This window comes from Anthonomus grandis, chromosome 5, assembly GCF_022605725.1.
Source record: "Anthonomus grandis grandis chromosome 5, icAntGran1.3, whole genome shotgun sequence".
NCBI classification, from domain to species: Eukaryota; Metazoa; Arthropoda; class Insecta; order Coleoptera; family Curculionidae; genus Anthonomus; species Anthonomus grandis.
The window spans coordinates 15,383,196-15,403,278 of record NC_065550.1 but is presented as its reverse complement, the minus strand read 5'-3'; the positions used below and the strand labels follow the sequence as shown (position 1 = coordinate 15,403,278).

The window sequence follows — 20,083 nt, the reverse complement described above, 5'->3', positions numbered from 1 at the left end:
AGCTTAAGAACTCTCCTAGATAGCATGCAAAAGCATATTAGGGCGTTAGAAGTACTAGAACTACCTGTACAGCATTGGGATGCATTAATAATACATCTTATTTCTACAAAACTAGATCACAGAACTAGAAGGGATTGGGAACACTCACTTACAAAATCGAATACAGGTAATCTACCTACCTATGGAGAATTTACAACTTTTCTAAAAGAAAAGTGTAGACTACTTGAGTCGTTAGACTTTAATGAGGACAAACCTCGTTTTACGTTTAAGCCTAATTCATTTTTACATAACAATCAAAAAACTTCGAAATCGCTTATTGCAAGTACTAAAACACATCATTGTTTATTATGTTCAAAAGAACATTTACTGTTTTCGTGTCCAGAATTTATTAAACTCACTCCTAGTGATAGGTTAAATGAAACGAAACGCTTGAAATTATGCATAAATTGTCTACATCCTGGTCACTTTACAAGAGATTGTCATTCAATACATTGTAGAAAATGTAATAAACGTCATCATACTCTTCTTCATTTAGAAAACATCCATCGAGCAAATTCACAAGCTGTTCTCGAAGGAACCGCTCCAATTAGCACAAATGATATAAACACTAATGTAACAACGCTTGTAAATCATTCTTCTATAACCATGACATCGAATAATAACTTAAAATACACTTGCGTTTTACTGTCAACAGCAGTTGTAACAATATTTGACAAATTTGGAAATCCTCATTCATGCCGAGTTATTCTTGATAGTGGCTCACAGAGCAATTACATTTCTGAAAATCTTTGTTGCAAACTAGGCCTACAAACATTTAAAACAAATATCTCAATTATGGGAATTAATGAAACTTATTCAACAATAAATTATCGTACAACTGTTAAGATAAATTCCAACACCAACAATTTTAATTTGATTTTTTCGTGTCTAGTAATTCCTAGAATAACATCAAATACACCAACTTTTAATTTTAATTCCCAATTAATTTCTGTCCCTACAAACATATCATTAGCTGATCCAACATTCAATGAAAGCTTGCCCGTAGATTTGTTGATAGGTGCTGAACATTTTTATGATTTACTTTCGGTGGGACAAATTAAATTAAATAAGGGTTGTCCTATACTACAAAAAACGAAATTAGGTTGGATTGTGTCAGGTCCTGTACCCGCAATTAACAGTAATCCTCAACAAGTTTCCCTATGTAATCTATCAGTCAATGATTCATTAGAGAAACAAATAGAGAAGTTTTGGCTGCTAGAGGAGTGTAAATATAAAAGATTCCTTTCAGAGGAAGAAGAACTTTGTGAAACTCATTTTAAACAAAACACCAAATTAACTGCCAATGGTCGATTTATTGTTAAAATTCCTTTAAAACACGATCATCACTCTATGCTTGGTGACTCACATACTTCTGCAACCAATCGATTCTATTCACTTGAGAAAAGGCTTAATGCAAATTCAGATTTAAAACAGCAATACACCCATTTTATTGATGAATACTTATGCTTAAATCATATGACTCTCTCAGATCAACAAAACAATACTTCTGGATTTTATCTACCTCATCATTGCGTGATAAAGAACTCTAGCACAACAACTCGCCTTCGAGTAGTTTTCGATGGCTCAGCCAAGTCCACATCTGGTTTTTCGATAAATGACTTAATGTTAGTAGGACCCACTGTTCAAGACGACTTAATTTCAATTATTTTAAGATTTAGAACCTATCCTATTGTTTTAAATGCTGACATTGAGAAAATGTATCGTCAAATTCTTGTTTCTCCTGAACAAAGATGCTTACAAAAGATTCTCTGGAGGTCAAATTCTTCTGAGTCTTTAAAAACATTCGAATTGAATACAATCACTTATGGCACGGCATCTTCAGCATACTTGGCGACTAGATGTTTACAAGAAATTGGTTTTATGCACAGAGAAACTGACCCTATAATAAGTAATATCATCCTTCATGATTTTTACGTCGACGACTTACTAACAGGTGGTAGTACTATCAACGAGGTCAAATCTCTAAAAACTAAAATTTTTGATATTTTATGTTCACATGGTTTTACACTTAGAAAATGGTCTTCCAATGTCCCGGAACTGACTGATACAAATAATATCGTACAATTTGACTCAGAACATCCTAGCAAGACACTTGGTCTTCTTTGGGACCCATCTTCAGACACTCTACAATACAAAATTGAGAAAAATCCAAATTTAAACATAACCAAACGACATATTTTGTCAACAATAGCCCAAATCTTCGACCCATTAGGTCTGCTCTCCCCAGTAACTGTAACAGCAAAAATTATTTTGCAACGCCTCTGGAGCTTAAAATTAGCCTGGGATGAAAGTCTGCCTATGGAACTTTATACTTTGTGGACTAACTATTGTACTCAACTAGTAGATCTTAACAAGATATACTTTCCTCGCAACATCTTTGGCGACAATAATTCTGTTTTTGATTTGCATGGTTTCTCAGATTCTTCTACTACAGCATACGGAGCTTGTGTATATATTACTTTTCTCGATTCAAATAATGAATATCAATCACATCTGCTTTGTGCTAAAACAAGAGTAGCACCACTTAAACACACCACAATTCCCAGACTAGAATTGTGCGCTGCTTTATTACTCGCCGAACTAATTATTAAGGTTAAATCATCTCTGAACTTGTCATTTAAAAATACATACTACTGGTGTGACTCAACCATTGTTATCGCTTGGATAAATACATCAACCAACGTTTTGAAACAATTTGTTGCTAATAGAATTGAACAAATTCAATCACTCTCACCCCAATCATCTTGGAACTATGTTAAAACGTCTGAGAACCCTGCAGACATTCTCAGTCGAGGATTACAACCTGAAAACCTCTTAAATTGTAATTTATGGTTTAACGGTCCTGCTTGGCTAATTTTATCTAAAGATCAATGGCCTAGCACTTCAATTTCAGGAGATCTTAGTGAACTTCCAGAACTAAAAAATAACCAAATTTCTTTAATTTCGAGACATAATGATTTATTAGATGTTATACAACATTTCTCATCTTTAATAAAACTACAACATATTTTTGCATATATCCTTCGTTTTAAAAATAACTGCAAGTCTTCAAACCATTTGAGAACAATAGGTCCTCTTACTTGTAATGAACTTAAAGAATCTATGAATATTCTTTTAAAATTAATACAATTTTCATCACTGTATACTGATTACCAGAATTTATTAAAAAACAAAAGAGTTGAATCTAACAGCCGCTTGCTTTGTTTAAATCCTTTTCTTGATTCAAAGGGTCTAATTCGCGTTGGAGGGCGTATTACTAACTCAAATTATAGTTTTCAGAAAAAACACCCAATAATATTGCCTTGCAAGCATCATTTTACAAATTTGATCATTAAACATGAACATATCACTCAACTACATTGTGGTCCTCAGGCACTCCTAGCTTGTCTGCGACAAAAATTCTGGCCTCTTAATGGCAAAAATTTAGTCAGAGATGTTGTACGCAAATGTATTACATGTTTTAAGGTGAATCCACCACAATCGCGATACATTATGGGTGACCTTCCTGCTGACCGATGTACACCTTCTCGTCCATTTCTAATTTCTGGTGTCGATTACGCTGGACCTTTCTTATTAAAGGATCGACATACTAGGAATCCCAAAATGATTAAAGCCTACATAGCTTTATTTATTTGTTTCAGTACAAAAGCTATGCATCTTGAGCTCGTTAGTGACTTAACCAGCCAGTGTTACATTGCAGCTTTACGTAGATTCATGTCTCGTCGCGGAAAATGTGCACGAATATATAGCGATAATAGTACTACATTTGTTGGTGCAGCCAAAGAAATAAAGAGTTTCTTTAAACAAAACGAAATAGCAATTAAAACTGAACTTACAAATGAGAACATTGAATTTTCATTTATTCCAGCAAGAGCACCACATTTCGGTGGTCTCTGGGAGTCCGGTGTTAAAACTGTTAAGCACCATTTAAAACGTATAATTGGTAATGTTCCTTTAAATTTTGAAGATTTTTACACCGTACTTTGTCAGATCGAGGCATGTGTCAACTCTCGACCTCTCTATGCAATGTCTACTAATCCTAATGATTATACTCCTCTTACTCCCGCACACTTTTTAATTGGTGAACCATTCAATGAAGCTTTACCTGTACCTCCAATGCTTAATGCCAAGGAAAACCTGCTTTCGAAGTACCAACGATTCCAGAAAATAGTACAACATTTCTGGTCCCGCTGGATGAAAGAATATGTTTCTACTCTTCAAGTTCGCTACAAATGGAAGAAGCACTTTAATGAAATAATCAAACCTGGTCTTCTAGTCCTAGTGAAGGAAGATGGAGTTCCTCCCTTAAAATGGTGCCTGGGAAGGATAGTTGAAGTTCATCCCGGAGCAGATAACGTGATACGTGCCGTAACAATTAAAAACAACTCTGGAACTTTTAAAAGGCCGGTAGTGAAAATTTGCGTACTCCCCAACCAAGAACTTTAATCTATTTAATTTGGATTTATGAATTTTATGTAATTTTTAAGTATTTTTATTGAAGGCCCTTAAGGCCCTCAAGGGGGGCGGTATGTTAAATCTCACAGCCCAGCTCTACTTTGACGTCGCAGGTGCACCGCGACAGCTTGTCATGTCAAAAAAAAACCATCAAAAATGACTCTGTATCAAACTTTCATACCTTCACATGTTGTTATTAATACCTAATCAAATATATGTATAAAGTGCAACTAACATTGTTTAATTTGTATGAAAACTAATTTCGACATTGAAAAAGATCATACACAACAATCAAAAACTCACTGTACATTGAGATATTCAGCTTTCTTTGCAATCTCCTTGGTTACAACTCGTGGATCCTGATAGACCTTGGCCATCTTTGGTGACGTATTTAGAATAAAAAACAGTTCGTTTTAACATTACCATTTATAGGGAATCTAACATTATTAAAAGGTTTTTTCGAGAACGTTGTGTTTGTCCTTTTGTAACAAACCTAATGAAGAAGATAGGGGAAACAGAACCAAACAACCAGTTCACGTGCTCTGGAGACAAACTTAACAGAAATTAAGATAAAATGAAAATCGTACAGTCTCTCTCCACTTGTTTATTAAACATAATTCTGTTTTATAATTTTCGACACGTTTTGGGCACAGCTTTGTTTAAATGTTTATTTAAACAAAATAAAACAAAACTGATTGAACAGAACAAACAAAAATCTGACAATCAAACATCCAAATGATCTAAAATATTTTCCCATCTCTTTCTGGGGTACGATTTCATACCAAATCAAAAACATATTTAATTCATCCAATATCAATACCAGCCTTAAAACTAAACATACATTAAGATCATTTGTTAACAACTGTAAGGATAAAATCCCTGCCGAACAAAAATCAGGAATCTATCAGATAGGGTGCTCGTGTAAGAATTGCAATGCATTTTACATTGGACATACCGATAGAAGACTTTCTACGCTTATCAATGAACATTGTAGGGGAATTGAGAAGAGCAAGAACTGAAACATTTGCCCCACAAGCATCAAATCTAACTTTTCAAGACATCTTTATACTAATAACCACAGTTTTAACCCAGGTACAAACATTTTCCATTTCCGCCACAAAAGCAATAACTTGATCTGCCGGAAATACTAGAAATAAATAAAGCTTCACCAAACAACCACCATTATTCTGTTGTTTGGTGATTGATCAAGTACATCATTCTTGCACTCACTTTTTTAACTCATTGTGTTTAAACTCTTCATAGTCTATTAATACACCGTTTTTGTCCTTTACAATTTCTTTTTTTTATATGGTACTGGTCCAATGGTTTCCTTCACCACGTACTAATAACTATTAACCGCGCCATTTATTATAATCTCTATAAAACTTCTACTTTCCTCTTGCTTTTACCAAAAATGTTTGTAACACACCACCAGGTGCCATGGTGCTTTTAGGGCTTCTCAACATACATAAAAGTGATTTAAGTCTGAGTTTAGTGTTTTCTTTGACATACTAGTCGGTCCAAATATTGACGTCTATTTTCATCTGTGTCAATAATAGAATATAAACAAAAAAAAAGGTTTTTGACATAAACTCAAACTCTGGTATGTATAACTTGCACCAATTTTAAACTTTTGTGAGTGTGACTTACATTAATTTTAAGTATTTTCTGTGTCTGTTTACCTTTCTGTTTCTTAGTTTAAGCCCATTTCCTTTTAGTACCCCCTGATGATGGACACAATTGTGTCCGAAATATGTCGGGAATTATAAAACAAAATTATGTTTATTAAAAAAGTGGAGGGAGATTGTAGGATGTTCATTTTATCTTAATCTACGACTCCACTGCAAGTATGGACTATTTCTATGTTGATATTATGTCATCTAGAGATTTTGATTTAGATAGGAATAGCTTATTTATGTACATTCGCAATTTTCTGATACAGAAACTAATTCTGGGACACCAGCTTCTAATTTTAAATACTTGTGTATCAAGAACATTTTCCAGTGAAAGAAAATATTGTAAAAATGTTTAAAGAAAGTATAAGTTAAGGAGTTTTAAGTCATGTTGTATATGTAAAATAAGAACATAAACAAAAACAAAACGCAATAGATCCCGCACAGAAAATGGCAAATTAAATAAAACACAGTGCAAGATATATATTTTGGGGAGAAGTTGAATATTATATTCCATACCACATCGATCCATCAAAAAAGACCAGATTACAAAGTCATAATTTTAGTAAAATGTTATTCTAAAATTTTTACGCTTTAGCCATTAGTCTTGATTTAGGTCTGTACCAGTTAGTATTTCTTTTGCGAATATAAGGTTTTTTAAGCATAACTCCTATGTAGTATGTCAGTATATAAATATGGATTAATTCTCTGCCTTGTTTGTTTTTGAGCTTGAAAAAACTTTTACAAATAAATTGGAAAATTAAAAGAATGGATTTTTGAATTTTACATTTTGAATTTTACATTTTAATTTTGCATCAGAAAATAACATTTTGCTAAAATCTACGGGTAGCTGTATAAAACAGTTACAATTTAGCTTATTTGTATCTACTACTATAGTTTTCTACGACGAAAAATCCTCATCAAGTATATAAAAATAAAAGAGAAAAAGCTTTCTCCTGCGGAATTAACGTATATCCAACAAAATATTAAGTGAGGAAGGAAAGCATGGCCAGCAAATAGCTTTATGTGAAGTAATTTCCTGTAATTTAGTTAAAAGCTAAAAAATAATAAAATAGACTAAGTATCTTACCGCGTTTAATTTTTAGTGTAACCGGATCTGAAGATAATCGCAGGCATTTTAGAACTGAAAAGCAAAAATGGGTGTTAATAAAAATGCTGGGTAAGCTTATATTAGGTGAAAAAAAAGCAGGTGAGGTAATAAGCTATATGTATACAGGGTGGCTAAACGAAAAACGGCCATGTCGGGCTCGGGATTTTAAAAAGAAAACGCTCGGACATGTCAATTTAGATTATCAGGGGGAAACATTTTCAGACTATAATACTACCCCCATCTGTCATCCCTTAGCTGGAACTAACCTCAAAAATTTTAAATGAAATAGTACGTCGAGTTATACCTTGTTGGAAAGGTCTTTCGATCCTCTTTACGGCTCCTTACGGCTACCTAGTTCAAAGGATTTTACTTCATGCGGTTCTCAAACTATTGTCTATTTGAACATTTAATTGATTGTATCACACCTAAAAATGTTTCCTCCTGGCGTTTTCTTTTTAAAATCTTTAAGAGTCCGACATGGCCGCCGTTTCATTTAGCCACCCTATATAATGCAAAGCATGAACAATTCCCCACTCATCTTTTCTAACGTATTAATAATTGAGTAAAATACGCTTAGGCCTGACAATTTATTTTTTTTTGGGACATATTTTATGAAAATCCTTTCACCCTTATCCTGTCGACCCTAAGCGAAAGGTTCGGAGTGACATGGAAGGGAAGGAAAAACTTAAAAAAATTGTCTTTTCAAAAAACAGGATCCGATTTCGATTAAATAACACCTGAGAAACCTCGGGTTGGAAATTTGTGTGCATCAATTGCAATACATTCGAGGGTATTTATTAAATGTGCGATCAAATTTTCTTTAATATTATAACTTTAATATTAACTCTCAGTCATATCATTTTACTGAGAAACTGTTATTTTTTTTACATAAAGAAAAAAATTTCCACCACTATTTTTATATACTAGTAAAACAACTGTAATCTCTAACCCTATAGCCTGCCTTTTAAAAATAAGTAATATAGGACATTACTTCCGCTTACACGGTTTTACAGAAGTTAACTAGGTGCTAGGTAAGTTGCTCCGCAATTCATTGGACAAATAGGAAGCCATTGCCTGAAAGTTCAGCAGTGGCATAATCAAGTCTCTTGTTCTTTGTAAAATTATTTCTGTGCTAAACCTAAATCGGACCAAGTAAGCCCGACAATAGCATTTGATGTTTGTAATTAAGTAAATGACACCAGTTCATTATTATGCACTGCGCTCTATTCTCAAAACAACGTCGATCCTTTAGGGAATCTGTTAAACCATTTCTAAGCTGGCACACATTTCGATGATTTGCTCTTCTTCATGTGGGAAATCTTAAACAGATCACAGGTCGTATCTCGTCTTTAATCGGCTACTTGCATCCTTTAGCCGTTCTCTGAACATTCTATCATATCTTATCTAATATCATTCGCAAAGGTCTGCAAAATCTACAACTGGGATCTCTTTTTACCTGATGTCACCAAGAAAATGGTTGTGAATTCCTTCTATTAAAATCCTGGTATTAACCCAACGATACCGTGACAAATAAAGTTTCAGAACCTTCTGATTCACTATTCCTAGTCGATTTAGTCTAAAGCATTATATGTTCTTATTGCATTCTAGAGTCTACTGAAGACTGCTTTTAAATTATCTAAAAGTCCTCGAACAATTTCATTGCCTAAATATAGCAGATGTCTTTCCACCATTGAAAATTCAATATGTGTGATAAATTCTATTTGGTATAGCCTAGAGAATTAGTTTGTATATCAACGTGCCGTCTTATAATAATGGAGATAATAGATGATATGACTTAATGATTCCTTAATTGGTTATTCCTTAATGATCCCTATTTTCTTAAAGTCAGATGTGTTCTATAATAGGAACTGAATACGCAGGATCGTATTTATTTTGAAATTCTTCTTTCCAGTTCACGTTCGTTTCGCAAGAAATTATTCCTCTATCCATTTGCGGCATGGCGTTCCTCCCGATGTTCTAGTTTTCACACGACTTTTTCTAATTTTTCTAAAAATCCTTTAAAAGGGTGTTGGGGGTTGGGTTGAATATCTTGTTATAAAAAAAATGGAAAATCCAAAATCCTTTCTTTTTCTTTCATATTTTTGATGAAAAAAATTCATTTAGTTATACATTACTACCCAAATCTTGGCGAATATTGAACATATCAATATACACATTATATAGCACCCATGTTAGCTCTTGACGTCTCATCTAGGTATAGTACTTCATATATGCAAACTATATGTCTTATTGCATTGCCTGCAGTTTAGAATTCCATTAAACATTCAAATCCTGTTTTAACTGTCCTTACATAAAAGTATCAGATTCTAATAACAGATTCCTGTTAGTGTGGGAGGTAGCAGATCCTCTTCTTGTAAACTCACCAGTTATGACTTACGGTCTACCAGCTACTTTTGCTATTAGAAAGAATTCCATTAGATATTCCCGTATCAGCTTTGATGTTAGATTGGGCTTCGTAAGTAAGTGTGCCCCTATATATCTAATCACCCATTACCCCCAGACTGATGCAACAATAACCCAAAACGATAAAAAAATTAAACAAAATTTTAACAAATGACTGTTGAAAAATATCTTAATTTATCTAAACTTAAGAATTAATGGCAACATATTCCCGGTCCATGTCTCTGAATTTTACACTACGAGTTTTTAATAGGTTATGGGAAAGTTGATTATCATTAGACCAAGTCTTGATCCTTTTAATATTTTGTAGATGTACATGGTAATCATGTGTCCATTGTGCTGTGCATTTATCAGAAATTAATCACAATATTAAGTCATTGGTGTAAATAGGGAAGAGTGTTGGAACTAATATAGGCCCCTGAAATAAGCCAAGAAATAATTTGTTTATATGATGATTAACTTTTTTACTGGGTTCTCTCTGAGAAAGATGACTTAATCCATTTAAGCTTGACAACATGGTATTCGCTGGAGTCAGTAAAGAACTGAAATGATGCAAATATTTGTCCATATTCCAGCTCCTGGGCATTCATCACTCCATCTGTGTACCATCAGATTAGATCTCCACGAGGTCTAGTGGATGTTAACGGGTTGATGTCGTTCCACTATAGCTCACAAATCACCAAATGGCTCAATGATTTTGTTATTAAATGTTCTGAGCTACTAAGTGTAGTAGCCGATTATGACCTCTGTGAAAGGCATACTAACTAGTCTTTGTATTTTGTCATGCTTTTCTTGAATGGTTGGAAACCCTATTCTGGTATAGATTCAGTGTTCAAATCTCAGTTTTAGGCCCCATATTTGCTCATGCATTCATCTTACTATTATAATAATAATTTCAGATCAGTATTACATGAAATTTGATCACCTCAATACTCTAATTTCTACCCATTGGTAACGGTATTCCCTGTTCATATTTTGACGGTGTTTAGATTTTAGTAGGACTATTAGATCCATCTGTATGCAATAAGCTATGTGTCTTTCTTACTTTGGTATTATGAGAAAACTGTTCATTAGCATATTACATAATAGGGACGAGAGTACGCCACCCTGAGGACATCTGCTCTTAAGCATGCACTTGATCTATCTGCACGCCTTTTCATCAACTCCAAGTCCCCTTGATTGATGTTATGGCGCATATTTTTAGAATTTATGTTTTACATTTTGTTTTTTTTTACATTTATGTACCAACATTCTCAGTACATTTTTACATTACAGAGAAAAGTAAAATGCAAATTTCGCGTAATTTAGGTCGCCTTTTACCTTGTTTTAAAACTTAAATTAAAAATTCATATTTGAAGTGAATATAGGCGCTCCGTTGTTAAAATTCATCCGTCTGTAAGCTAGCGTCAGCGGTTTAATTATTTAAAGCTGAAGATACGTTACGTTAAAATTGAATGCGAATGAAAGGCGGGTTTAAAAAATAATGCTTGACGATAGGAAAAGCTGAAGACTACTGCTGAAATAACTTAAATATTATTAACTTAAATAAAATGAAATAGCTTAATATATATTTAAATATTGTGCTTTCGATTTTCTACTTAATTTTACAAACTAAAAAAAATAAATTAAATAATGCTTACCTTCTCTAGTGCTGTACTTTATGACATCCGTTTCATTTACTTTTAATATCAGATCTCCTACTTCGACCTGAAAGAGAAAATAAATTAAAAATAAATAACCACTATATGAAACTGAATAACTGCAATCGAATCTCTATTATTTGCAGTTTTCTGATGAAAAAATGGCTTATGCTTTAGCTATATTAAATTTTATATGTTCACCAAAAATGTAGGGAAGGAATTATTCAATTTAAGAATTATTTTAACAAAAGCATAAAGAGTTTAATTGATCGTAGATCGTCGCCCTTGCTATTTACCAAAAAAGGCAATCGTAACTAGTCCAACAAATTACTTGTTTAAGATGACCTTTTACAAATTTACTAGGCCACATAACTTTACACTTTTGCAACACGTTCTTTATATGCTGGGTCAAAGAAACGAATGGTTTTTATTACCGTGTTTTGACAGAATCAATAAATTTATAGAAATAAAAATGATGCTTTAGAACATTTTTATATATATATTTGCCCATTCCATATATTGTTATTGACCTAAAAATGATACTATAATCTGGAAGAGTAATTGGCTCAAATCATTTTTCTTAAACAGTATAAGCTAAAGAGATTTTTATATAGGATGTATTACAATATAACAGAGGCAGTAGTGATTAAAATGCTCAAAATAATTGTTGTAAAAATTAAAAACTACAAGATAATTATGAGCAGTTGATAAAGTTATAAGCAAATAATTCTATTCAGATATTTTTTTAGTATTTATTTCTCAGATTTCGAACTTAATTGAGAAAACAAGACAAGAAAGAATGACGTTTTTGTTTTTAGTCATACAGCGCGAAGTAAATTTTCAGCCAGTAGATTTCCATTTGACTTGGTAAGAATAGATCGTTTTCACACGAATCAAGAGGTAACGATATATAAGCATAACGATGCATAACGATGGCCAAATGCTACGATTTTTAACGAGTGAAAAGTTTTCTACTTGTTGAAGAAGTTTAGACTTGGTCAAAATAAGAAAACTTTCCATAAGCTATAAATATGTATGAGATTCTTTCATAACGACGACATCGAAAAATCCATTTGCTGCCCCTAAAGTGGTGGAATTTTGCTACTAATAGATGGATGACTAAGTGCAAAGGAGAAGTACATTTTGCAAATATAAATAAAAAAGATGGTATTATGGGCCCAATATTTATAATAGAACATTTAAATGGTGACATGTGTGATGAAATGCTACAGAGGTTTATCGAACTACTAAGAGTGTGTGAATTAGAAAATCAGAGGGACATACACGGAAATTTATCTTTAGAAGAAAGCTTACTATAATTCCAACAGGATGGAGCAACTCCTCATTATGTAGTTCTCTTTAGGCAATAGTTGGACGATAGTTGGCTAACTAGTAGATTGGAAAACTAGGTACTATTAAATGGCCACCTAGTTCACAGGGCCTAACACCTCTTGACTTCTTTTTATCAGGTCACCTAAAATCTGTAGTTTTTAAAACGCAACCTGAGATACTAGAAAACTCCAGCAATGCCGTGATATATCCAGAGAAACATTTGTAAATATACGTGAACAATTTGAAAGTAGTATTTATTAATGTCTTCAAAATGACGGAAATCATTTTCAACATTTAATTAAATAATAATAAAAATTTTAGTGTTTTTATTTATTGTTTTCCTTGATAAACAGAGAATAATTTTCTGAAATGGGGCTTTTTATGGTTTCTATGGAAGTCATTTTTCAAGAGGATGTTGTTTCACTCGACCCCCCTTTCTATTTCAGATTTTGGAGTGTATCTCACCCTGTCCAAGGTGTTGCAGATAAGGATGAGATAATATGTTTGTTTTTGTTCTTCTTTCGTTTTATATAAACTGTTTTTAGCGTTTTTTTATTCACTTTTTCAGAACTTTTCTTGGGACTTTCTAAAGCGTTTGACAGTCTTAATAACTATTATTCAGACAATGTATAATTATGACATGAGGGGTAAACGATATTAGGGGGATGTAAGATCCTTTTCAAAAATATTTTCTAAAGATTTTTTTACCTGATGTAATTAAATTTAACGATTTTATTAAATGTCTCAATATTAATTTTCAAAAATAGAGTTGCTTTAAAATCTTACAAATTTAAATGTGTCTTCAAAGCCGTTTATTTAAAATTTTAAAGAAAATGTCTGAAATACTTAAACTTTATTTTTTATGCCTAGCGGGATGATGATGATTAAAAAAAAACTATTCTTCGAATACGCAATTCAGTTTAGCAAAACCAAACGTCAACAATGAAAATTTGGCTTATAATAACTTTAAAGAGAGCAATGGTATTAACTTGCATTTTTACCGTTTTTCTATATATACCGTGTAACAAGCTTTGGTTTACTAAAATCCAGTAATTTAGAATTGACAGCAATTTAATAGCTTTTTAGCAAGCTTTTAATTGATTCTCCCAGTCCTATTATGGTTAGTAGGCCAATAAACTATAAACCTAAATTATGTAGAATTTTTTAGATTTTCTAACAGTAAGATCAAAAGTATAGGTTGAGACTAAAATTATGATGTTGGGAAAAAATAGAAATTTATTATTTAATTATTAATTACGCCCCCTAGCGGTAAAATATGGTAGTTGAAAATAATTTCGAGGACTTTCTCATTTATAATTAAAAAAAAAAATGTTGCCAGGTGAACACGTGCGATACAATCGCTTATTGATACATTATTTCGTGATTGATCTTTTAAAGAATCATATCGAAAGAGTTCTTAGTTTTTTAGATTTTTCGCCTTAACCGTTTCGTTTATTTTTTCAAGCGTATGAAGGCTGTTAAATATACAGGTTGGGGAATTAAAGATAATGGAAGGCTATTCGGTAGTATATTGTGGGGATTGGCTTTCAATTACATTTGGAAATAGACTGACTCCTTGCAAAAAAAAAAACAATTTTAAATATGGTTTCGAATATTGAGACATCCTTTTTTCACACTAAAGTTGCCAGAACCTTCTATCAAAATGGTCTAGGAGCAAAAATGACTGGAAGAAATGGTTTGAGGTGCCCTAGAAGTTGATTCCAACACGATGAAGTAGAAGTATTGGAGGAGAACAAGGTATGAACCATAAAACTCACCAGTATTTAGAAAAAACATCAGTACAAATATTTTAAATATTCCAAAACTCGGGAGATATTTACCAGTGGCGAAAATCGGAATTATGTAAAACCATGATGGAAAAAGCAAATGAAAACTATTTCTTTTTAAAAAATATTCCATTTTCAGATATTGTTGATTGATATTTTCAGATTTATTGATCTTCATTTCCATTCCATGGAAAATACAATTCTGTTGGTCGATATTGGTTTCAGGAAAGCACAGAAGTTTTCAATTCCATACTCAGTATACCTAAAAATGAATATTTCGGCTAGTATTTTGGACAACCTAAGTAGGAATAATATAGGCAATATTATAGGGCCATTTTTATTGATGGTACTCTAAACACCCAAAAATACCTTTAGTTGCTGCAAAACCAACTTCTTCCTGCTATTCAAATCCTCCCTGATTTAGACCTGGGATCGGTCTATTTTCAACAAGACGGCTGTCCTGCTCATAAAGCGGTTATGGTAAAAGAATTTGTAACAAATCATTTTCCAGTCTTAATTATGTGAAAACAGTCTTATTTGTAGGACTGGCGATATTAAATAGCCTCATAGATCTCCAAATTTGTCCTCAAATGACTTCTATTTTTGGGTCGGGATCATTTAATCGATGTATGATGTCATGGTGATTCCGGTTTTTGCTAAGGATGAGAAAAGAGGAAAGGGTTTAGTGGGCCGAGGTCATGATCATCCCAACCCCACACACCTCCATGTAGGACTTCGACAAACACCATAAAGCTGCAGCTGCCAGCAGATTCTTAAACCTCTATGAAAAAAAAAGCGTTAGGACTATTTACAAACACAATTTAGTAAGCCAACAAATTTAGAGGAGTTGCGAGAGAAAATTGTTGGATGTGCTTGGTGTATTGCTGTAACTTTCGCGTAATATTTTGCAAGTAATCACCCCCATCAAAGTCAGGCGGTACTGAAACTAACGTCGTACTGGAAAATATTAAACAACGATTAGCAGAGCGCACGAAATGTATGCATGCGCATTGCCATATTCATAACTCATCTTTAAATTCTCTATGCGTAATGATCGATTCCCCAACATGTATATCTCTTAAATTAATTTTAGATATAATGGTCTACTCGTCATTGTTCACATAATTTTCCCGGGTCGTCGATATAAAGAAAATAAAACGGACGACGCCGACGTTGAAAAATACCGTTTGGACCCAGTTACTGTCGACGATGTTCTTAATCAAGTCAGCTTTTGTGTGGTTAATTAAAGAGGTCAATTTTAATTTGAGAGCTCCTGTCACCATTGTTTCCTAACGTCGGCCTTTTAGAGACGCAGCCTATTTATTTAAAATGGTGAATAAAAGTAGTGTTGACCTATATTGGCATCATTTATGTACCGAGTGTTCAACTAAAAAAAGACTGCCTCGTAAACTTATAATCTCATAAGATTCCATTTTTTGGCTGTTATAAAGGTAGCTGAGAGAAAAATTTTTGAGAGTATGATGATGAAGAAAAACTTTGAAATTCTACTAGTAAGACTCAGTAGAAGAGACTTATCAATAAGGCTTGCATATGAAGTTTTATCTCGGAGATCTAGACCGTCCAGTTAAAACTAACGGATAAACTGGTAGTTTGTGTTGACTTACATACAAATCCCCACTGTCAGTTTCCTCTAGTTATTAAAATAAAACGTGTAGACTTATCTGTGTGTTAAGTTAGACACATTAATAGTCAATATTTTAGTAAAAAAATATTTCTTTAAATGGTATTTTTACTGAATAAAATTAAATTTTCTTACAAAGAACTTAATATAGTGGCAAGAAACCTCTGTTGTCCCTTTTTAATCCATATTCTGTTTATTTAAAGGAGCTTTATATAAATGACATATAGTTAAATGGAAGTTTTCATCAATTCCTAGATAATTTTTTAATTTACTTGGTACGTTTTTCGCTACTTTTTTCAAAATAGGGATACGATTGAATTTCAGCCTCTCCTGTTCTGATAACCAACTTTTTATCGATGTGGATCTTTCTTGGAGTTGCATATAGCTTGTCTCTTCCGTATATTGCCTTCGCAGAAACATGGCTGACTTTTGGAGTTTACAATTAACAAATATTTAACACACTGCGGAGAGATATGGCGCTTAAATGGCTAAGCCGAAGGTGGAGGAGTACTCATTGCAACTGTGATAATAATTATGTTAAGGTGAGCATTAAAGCCGGCAAGGTAAGTTGCAAGGTTTGCACTGTCTAATATTTTTCTTCTATTTTGTTTATTACCTTTTTCATTATGCTGCAGTTACCTAAGACGACGGCTTTGTGCATTTCACAGAAGAGGCTTTTCTGAAGTCCACCACTTCCCAGATTTTTTTTCAGCTCTTTTGGGACCTCTCTAGTGGCTCCAATTAGAATTAGGATAGACTTTAATGGCCAGCCAGATGTCTTTCAGATCTTTGGAAAGAGGTAAGTATTTTCTATTTTTTTCTCTGTATTTCTTTTTTTGATTTTGATTCATCACCACCTGAACTGAACATTTAAATGAAAAGTCTACCATTTGGCAGCATTCTGAGTGAATTTTAATATTCTGCAATGAAAGTCTACCTGCCATTGTGGAGGAAAATGCTATAAACTTAGTTTTATGTATGTTAAGGCTTAATAGATTGTAATTAAACCACTGCGACAGTACCTTCATTCTGTCTTCTGCCTTCAGCTCAATTTTGGCTCTTGAATAGAACAGTTGTATCGTCAAAATACGAAATTACCGACGCAAAACTGAATATAAGGATTCTAGCAATATTGTTACCATAGAATAAAAACAATACTGTTCACAAGTCTGTTCGTTGAGGTACCCCCATAGTTATATTTTTGGCATTACTAACACTAGAGTTAACTTTCAGTTTTTTTTGACGGCCACTTATATTTAACCATAATATTTTATACGGTTTTTAAGCTTTTCTAATAAAACACTATGAGAAATGGTATCAAATACCTTTGCTAAGTCAACAAAGACTACTGGGATTTTTTTGTTTGCATTTAAATCATTATTTCTTCCTGATACGGATTTAGGATATTGTATTTATCTAGAAAATGGCCTAACCGATTTTTAAGATTCATAATAACACTAGTTTTTCACTTACACAGTGAGAAATTTCATATTTAGAAAAACACAAATTTATTATGTAAGTTGGTGGTTTATGGATATTAAGTTAATGATTTTTCCATCTTAATCTAATCTGGCAGTTAACTTTGGTCTGGCTATTAAGTAACTAAATAACGAGACTGCGCAAGCAGAATGCATTGTAAATTGGTAGCGAGGAAAACGCATGCAGTGCTGAATAGGTGGAAACATCGAAATATCTACTATCCTAACGGAAGAGATGGAGGGAAAATTGGCAAAGCTCATAATTGCTTTTATAAAAAGTCAAAGCATTGCTTTGACCGGTTTGTGCAAGTTGAAGAGAGCATTCGACAATTTTTCAAATAAAACTCTTTTTCGGATTATTCTTTTTCAGTCTCATAGAATAGTTTTTAAAAAGTGAATTGGAGCAACTTTTAAATTGGGGTATGACCAATATACCACTACCCATTTAAAAAAATTTTCCTTGCTGGAAAAAGTCCTGTTCGCCATAAAAGAGACGAAGAATGAATAAACGTCACACAATGTGTTAAGTTTGGTTTGTTTAAGGACCGATACTATACGATGAAATGACAGTGCACAGAAATCAGGATTGCGATTGTGCTTTATTTTGGTATAAACTTTTTTGGGTTGTTTTATAATTTTAATACACATAACAGGCGCATCGAAAATTTCACTTTTGTTACCTTTGAGCAAGGCGAATACGATCGATTCTTACCCAATGATGACATAAGAATTTCTTCAAGTACGCCATCTCCTTATCGAAGGGTTGGCGATTCATCTGTCTATTACGATTCTTGAAGCGTACTTCGAAGTCGTCTTCTAATTGGTCTTTTGCCCTGTATCTTTCCCTTAATGATCTGCCTAAGTGGCCTCATTATATGCCCAATGTATCTGGTCTTTCTTTCTTCAATTGTAACGAGAAGTACGAGTGATTTACGCATTCGGGCAAGTACATCTTCTTTGGTTATTCTTTTTTCCTCATTTTTCTTTATCCTCAGCTTGCGTCCATACAAGTATCATCTGTGTAATTCGTTCAACAAAAGGGAAAATACATAGCATCTGATCATCCGCATTCGAAGGTCTAGACTTATGTCGCGAAAAGTAAAAAATTCTTTCATATTTATGAGCACCTTTTTTACTAATTCTATTCGAGCCTACAGCTGTATTTTGGTGGCGGATTGATTATTCGTGTTAATAGCCCAAATATTTAAAAGTTTTAAGTTGCCCTAAGGTGCGCCCGTTAACTGTTAAGTTGGCAATGATATGTATTTTTGCAAACACCAGTAATTTCCTTGTCGTGTAAACCATGTCCCTCGTTGTACTAAATTATGTGGTCACTCATAAACTGTAGGTCTATAATGCCGTAGCCGTGATTCTACGGTTTCCAGATTCTCGAAAAATCGCTTCGAAATAATTGTCAAGCAGCAATGACGATCAGATGATGCCATGTCTGCTTTTTCTAAGTCCTTTTTTAACCAGTGTAGCTTCGGTGTTGCGTTTTCAATTTTCACGCCGGATATTTGGATCCAATATACCAATCTTACTAAGAATTTCAATTAGTTTCAGCGCATGTATAGGAAAAAAGGCCTCATGTCTGCCGTAACCATTCCTGAACTCAACTTGCGCTCTATTTCCTTAAGTGTCACATTTTCTGAAAATGCGAGCATTGATGATCCCTAAAAAGTGTTTAAGAACGTGCGACATCAGGCTTATTATTCGATAGTCCTCGCAACCTGAGGCGTCAGGTAAAGCTATAAAGGTTAATCTGTGCTTGGGATGGTATGATAACTGTTTTGCAGATAACATTAAATAATGTAAGGGCATTCAACCTAGTGCCATCCTTGGCTGCAATCAACTTAATTTTTTCTGCATGGCCGTTATCCGAAACAGTTGCCTGCCTTTTTTGTCTTCTTTTATCACGTAGTATATTTTATCTGACTACACTTTTAGATATTTCTTGCCCTTTCCATTCATCTCAATGCTTATATGTCTGTTGGAGTTTTAAGTGTGCTATCATAAAAGAATTACTCAATGCATCGTGTCCACCTTTTCAGCGTTGTTGCTTCTCACAATATTTTAATGTTTTTATTTTTTAAACAGCAACTACAGGTTTAAAAAAAATAAAAACCAACGAAGCGGTGTGTAATTTTTCAACTTTTCTGTAACCAAGTCATGCTTTTTTTGAAAACATTCTATTTCTTCACATTTTTCGGAATCCCATAGTTAATTGACATATGTGCACTTTTCGCGGATTATCTTGTGTTCTCTAAATTTCTGAGATTTGTTTTGTTTTTTCTTCTTTCTGATATAGCAGTCATTCATTTAGTAGGTAAGTCATCCATTCTCTCTTGTTTTCGCTTTCCTGGTAAACTATATCTTGTTTTTCTATTTCAATAATCGCTGTTTTAATTTCTGGCTAGGAAATATAAATTGGCTGGGCTGAAAAACACTTTCAACCATTGGGCAGATATACGAGTATTTAAAATA

The 20,083-nt window shown here is 33.3% G+C and overlaps 1 protein-coding gene across 5 annotated transcripts in view; it reads right to left on the bottom strand.

The window, feature by feature from the left end:
* Positions 1–20,083, bottom strand: part of LOC126736854 (PH and SEC7 domain-containing protein) — a 286,453-nt gene that overhangs the window by 124,564 nt on the left and 141,806 nt on the right. For 4 of the 5 annotated variants that reach the window (XM_050441456.1, XM_050441458.1, XM_050441460.1 and 1 more), the window contains exons 2-3: positions 11,361–11,427; positions 7,279–7,332 (exon numbers count right to left, since the gene is read on the bottom strand). In XM_050441456.1, the coding sequence (XP_050297413.1) occupies positions 7,279–7,332; positions 11,361–11,427 (121 nt within the window). The remainder of the gene's footprint in view (positions 1–7,278; positions 7,333–11,360; positions 11,428–20,083) is intronic. The other variant, XM_050441459.1, reaches the window with a different exon arrangement.